This window comes from Macrobrachium rosenbergii, chromosome 11 (assembly GCF_040412425.1).
Source record: "Macrobrachium rosenbergii isolate ZJJX-2024 chromosome 11, ASM4041242v1, whole genome shotgun sequence".
NCBI lineage: Eukaryota > Metazoa > Arthropoda > Malacostraca > Decapoda > Palaemonidae > Macrobrachium > Macrobrachium rosenbergii.
In genome coordinates, this window is record NC_089751.1 from 50,642,117 (window position 1) to 50,648,116 (window position 6,000).

The 6,000-nt window shown below is 33.7% G+C and overlaps 1 protein-coding gene across 13 annotated transcripts in view; it reads right to left on the reverse strand.

Annotated features, from left to right (window-relative positions):
- The window catches only part of GluClalpha (glycine receptor alpha 1), an 88,589-nt gene that overhangs the window by 36,514 nt on the left and 46,075 nt on the right, over nucleotides 1-6,000 (reverse strand). For 6 of the 13 annotated variants that reach the window (XM_067111979.1, XM_067111974.1, XM_067111976.1 and 3 more), the window contains one exon: nucleotides 5,599-5,669. The exons of the other annotated variants lie outside the window; for them this stretch is intronic. In XM_067111979.1, coding sequence (XP_066968080.1) covers nucleotides 5,599-5,669 — 71 coding nt within the window. The remainder of the gene's footprint in view (nucleotides 1-5,598; nucleotides 5,670-6,000) is intronic. 13 annotated transcript variants of the gene reach the window in all.

Sequence of the window (6,000 nt, forward strand, 5' to 3'; positions counted from 1 at the left end):
CTTACAACACTTCTATAGGAGGCAAGTCTGTTGCTTCTAACGTGTCTGAGGTCCAGTCCATTAGGGTTTGAATTCCAGGAAAACCGGGATCCTAAATATAATGATTTTGGTACAGCGTTTAACCGATCTGACCAACGTGGCAGTTCAGTCAGGTTTGCCATCTACTCTGGCAATGAAAGACCTCCACCAGCCTTGCTATGCAGAGCAGAACTAAGCAGGCCACATTACACCAGATTAGTCTTTGTGGAATACAGTCAAATTTGCCAGAACAGTAGCTATGTAAGTCTTTTGTGGTAGTCAGATCTATATGATCAAACTTTGTGGGTCTCACTTCACCTAACTCTAGACTCAGATGACTGAGATCGATCTAACAAAGGAGGCCTCTCTGCCAAGCCAGTGATACTGCAGAGGGAAAGCACGAGAACACAAAAGCAAAACAAAAGCACAGGCAGTACTATTTGAACGGCCGAATTGCAATGTGAGCATTGCTGTCTGAAATCACAAAAAAAAAAAAACGAATCACGAAAAATCTTGCGCAAATGAAAACAAACATCCCAAAATCACTCCTCAGGGTCCACTTCGACTCCTTCCACAATTTACGCCAAACTGCCGCTGGACAAGAGAGAGGGAAAACCAGAGGATTTAGCCTGAACTGAGACAAACTCAATGGTCCCAGGGGGTATATCAAGAAAACTCTCGAGAATGCAAAACCACACGACGCGGTGGTGGGTTCATTCCATGAGAGCGAAGGGGACCGGAGGGGGCCACTGCATTTTTGAAAGGTCACTGAAACCCGAACCGAAGGTCAACAACAAGAAACACGACACAAGGAGGTCTATAAATCATGTCCGCCGCCGCCAGGAACCACAGGCCGGGGGGAAAGCAGCAGAGCTGCTCTTTTAGACCCTTCGGAATCACGTAAGGTCAAAGGGCATGATGCAGGTAGCAGCAGCAGAAGCAGCAGCAGCAACAGCAAGAACGATGACCTTTTTCGCGACGTAACCTAGCAGCCTGACCTTAAGAGGAAGAATTTCAAAAAGCTTGGACTTGTGGGCATTTGGCTCTCTGGTCAGTGTTAGAGTAAACGGTTTCAGACATGGGCCTTGCATTTTACTTGCATTTTCATCTTTTTATTTAGCAATTTGTTAAATGATTTTTTCTTTTCCAATGACTGACCTCTTCTTTCTGTATTTCCCGTTACCTTCTGTTACTTCATTCAAATGAACACCATAATATTCTTTGGAAGCTTGAATTTCAAGTTAATGGCCCCTTTGGTGGGTTTGTTCCCTTTGAATAGGGTTCACCTTTTGAATAATAATAATAATAATAATAATAATAATAATAATAATAATAATAATAATAATAATAATAATAATAATAATAATAATAATAATATTGGTCTTTTCGCTTTTCATCAGGACTTGCCAAAAAAAATTTTTTTTTTGATCAATGAGTATTATTAATAACAGTGGATAAATGTCTATGAGGCATAATTTCTGCTTGGTAAAGAAAGAGGTCATAATATATTTGCGGATTTAAACTGTGAAAGAAAAAATTAATGTTAGGAAATGGAATAATGCCCTAGATTAAATAACAGGAATAATTAAAAGAAAATAACAAGGTGAATAAATAATCAAATTCATAACGATATTATTACGTTTGGAAGTATATTCTAAAATCGATATAATAAATTCGTACATTTATCTTTACATTTATATGTATACAAATACATATATACTGTACATATATGTATACACACATACTCAAATATATATATATATATATATAAATATATATATATATATATATATATATATATATATATATATATATATATATATATATATATATAAATAACATATATATCACTAATATATATATATATATATATATATATATATGATAAATATATATATATATATATATATATAGATATATAGATTATCTTGAAGACGAGACAGATAAACTGAGAAAGAGAGAGAGAGAGAGAGAGAGAGAGAGAGAGAGAGAGAGAGAGAGAGAGAGTTCTAGAGAAATAACTTGAGAGTTCTATTCACACTCAAATAAATTGGAGTTCTCTTGCATGATTCTGATAGAAATTATGTATATATATATATATATATATGTATATGTATATATATATATATATATATATATATATATATATATATATATATATATATATATATATATATATATATATATAACCTGACTATCTCGAAAAGTCAGATAGCTGATATACTGATGAGAGAGAGAGAGAGAGAGAGAGAGAGAGAGAGAGAGAGAGAGAGAGAGAGAGAGAGAGAGAGAGAGAGAGAGAGAGTGACTTTTACGCCTAAATGGCCGGGAATTCTTTCGTATGATTCTGAGAGAAATACGAGTATATATATAAAAAAAATCAGATAATCTTGGAAATGTCTTTTTGTTGATTTAACAAAGCAGAGATTCAAACGTTACAATATTTATAATGACTGTTACAATATTCATAATAAAAATCACGATATTTATCAACAATAACAGTAATATTTAATTGCTACAGATTATCGTTTGTCATCAACACTTTATACCTTTGAAGATATTTCTGTTTGCCTTCAGACTGACAAGAGAATCGAGCAGGTCATCGAGAGCTCTCGTTTTATGTATATATTTTGAATATAAATGCCTACGTTTATCTATCTATCTTTACATGTAAATGTGTATATGTATATATAAATACAAATATATGCAAATATGTATGTATTACATATATATATATATACACATTTGTATTGTTTATTATTTGTGGATTGCTTCACCAAAATATAGTTAATAATAATAATAATAATAATAATAATAATAATAATAATAATAATAATAATATAATAATAATAAAAATATCAATTATGATTGAGGAAAGCAATTTCTCTACCCTATGACAAAAAAACCTCATCGATAAAAGCGGAACTCCAGCACAACTGTGGGAAAAAAAAAAATCAATCAAGCAGGAAAGAAACACGAATGACCTTGAGGGGGAGGACTAGAGGAGAGAGAGAGAGAGAGAGAGAGAGAGAGAGAGAGACGGAATTGCCTCACAGAGTCCAATACCTCTTTTTAAATGTTTGCAATGTCTTGGCTTCCGTTGCCCGTTTAACCATTTATCGCGTTGCAGTGTGGCGACTAGAGTAAGCTGAATACAAAACACAACTGAAACTATATTCCATTTCAGGTTATTTTCCAGTCCCTCACTCACTGATGGATCCTCTCGGTCACCTCATTCCAAAAACCAATCCCTAGCAACTAGCAACAACTAGCGGTAGATCTTGGGAGTCCGGTGTAAGCGGTAACGGGTCCAGTTACATCGGGCCTAGAGTGCCAAAAAGAGTGAGCGGACTTAACACCAATTCTTGGAAATGAAATATAATGTCAATTCTACAGACGAAGTCCCGGTTATCGCCTCTACGACAAAGGTAGTATTGTGTTTAGTTGAAACAAAAAACTAAAGTAAGCCTAAGAAAAAAATAGGACACACAAAATGAAAGAATAAAGTCAGAGAGAGAGAGAGAGAGAGAGAGAGAGAGAGAGAGAGAGAGAGAGAGAGAGAGAGAGAGAGAGAAGTAATGATGTCAACGGAAGTATACTCCACACGAACTGATACGAACATATGAAGTAACAATGAAGAGAAGAAAACTGGTATTGTCTAGAGTCTAGAATCCCGCTAATATGAAGGAAAGGGTGCAAATAAGTGCTCTCAAGCCGGCAGCATTCACCATGATCTTCACCATCAGTCATCATCATCATCATCATCATCATTATTATCATCATCATCATCATCTACGTCACTACTTTCAAAAATAGTCTACGTCAAGATGCTCAAGCAGGAATTCATTTCAACGTGCATGGCATTCAAGTTATCGAAGTCGGAAGTAATGAGATAAAGATAAATATAATTAAGGAAAAGAGGACGAAGATGATTGAGAAAAGAGAATAAAGATGATTAAGAACAAGGGGAATTCAAAACAAGAACAGGTATCAATCGCGTATTGCAAAAACGCTCTAGATGGGAGCTAGTGCAAGAATCATGCAAAAAAAAAAAACTTCAAAATTCAGGCAGAGTTCCCTGTACCGCTCATTTAGCCGACATAACGCGAAAGCTATTGCAGACAAGAGTTGTTTTTTCTGATCAAGATTCGACAGTAAAAAAGAAAGGTACATTTTATTTTATTTTTTTTTCTTCAATGGAGCGAAACACCATTGAAATCTACAAAAGCGTTTTTGAATGTACTGGATTTATGCTAACGAAAGAACACGGGCTTATTGCATTTGATAATTTTTTTTTAATATAAACTTGATTTGAATATTTTTTTTTTACAATTTTTGCCTTCAGGACTTCAGAAGATTTAATTCTTAAAGAAATCCGTTTGTGAGAAAGGATGACACAAATATTATAAAAGATAAACTATCATTATCATCAAACTGAGAAAAATGACAGATGACCACAAAATCAGGACGAAGAAGAAAAAATAAAAACACATCTAAAGCATTTCTAGCACTGACGAAAAAAACAGAGCAGAAAGAAAAAAAAAAAAACCGTGGCGAGGATATTTACATTATAATACACACAAAACATTCAATTCATTACCAGGACCTCGAAGAAACATCAATGTTTTTTTTTTCTCAGAGAGATGAAAGAGTAAAACTTGACAATTTTTAAGAGACGTTTACAGCTCTACAAAACTGTACTGCAAATTTCATCTGACTCTACATATATATTTTCAAAAATTCTGTTCGACGTCGAAATTTCTAACAAGGCCTCCGATAAATCTTCATCCAAAGATCAAAACAATAAGAAGACACAATGGATGCTTTTCCTTTTCAAGAGTATGCTAATGTTATTTCACGCCACAGGCATCATAATGGACTCCCAAGTATTTTCACTAAGTTTCTACCGCTTCCTGGGAGTCGACGCGTTAAGTCTACCACTCAGGGATTGATCTAAGATTCTTAGCGTTTATTCTCCACAAATGAATTCTCACCAGAGTGACTCAAATCACGTCAACATGGAATTACAAAATGCATAAAATTCTACGCAAATCTATAAACATCAGCAGAAAGGGGAACAGGATATGCTTCTACACAACACTGAAAAATAAAAATATGCAGTAATTACACAACACAGCGATACATCTTCACCTACTGACGAATCATATGTAAATACAGATTTGCATAAGGTAAGAAATATAACTAACAAGATAACAAGATAAAGTACACAATCTACAAAAAAAAGTACACGGATGCAAAATGCTTTATTTATATACATATATATATATATATATATATATATATATATATATATATATATACATATATATATATATATATATATATATATATATATATATATATACATATATACATACATATATATATACACACACACACATATATATATATATATATATATATATATATATATATATATATATATATATATATATATATATATATATATATATATATATATATATATATATATATATATATATATATTCGCTCAGTCGCGACAACACCCCAATTCAGCATCCTAAATCAGGTCAAAACATCCTCGTCTCCCGATCTTACCATCTTCACATCGTCTATGGTTTGGATGCTGCGAAACATCATATTGATCATGACGATAGTTGGTTCGTCCACTGGAAGGGGAGAGAGAGGAAGGGGGAGGGAGAGGGACAGGGGGAGAGAGAGAGAGAGAGAGAGAGAACAAAGCAGAGAGAGTTAAACATGTGTGCATACATGGACAGTCTGTTATGATTATCATCTTCCAGTGATTCCTCTTCTTTCTGGTGCGTGTGCTGGAGATCAGCTCCAACCTCTCATCATATCATTTATCTTTGATTCCTTTTATTTATATCATTTGATGAATGTCTTTTTTTTGGCAGTTATTCATAAGATAAGAGATAATCTGAAAGCATTTTATCTGCTTGTCAAGAAATGCATCTTCTTAGCTGAAAAAAAGTCAGTGAG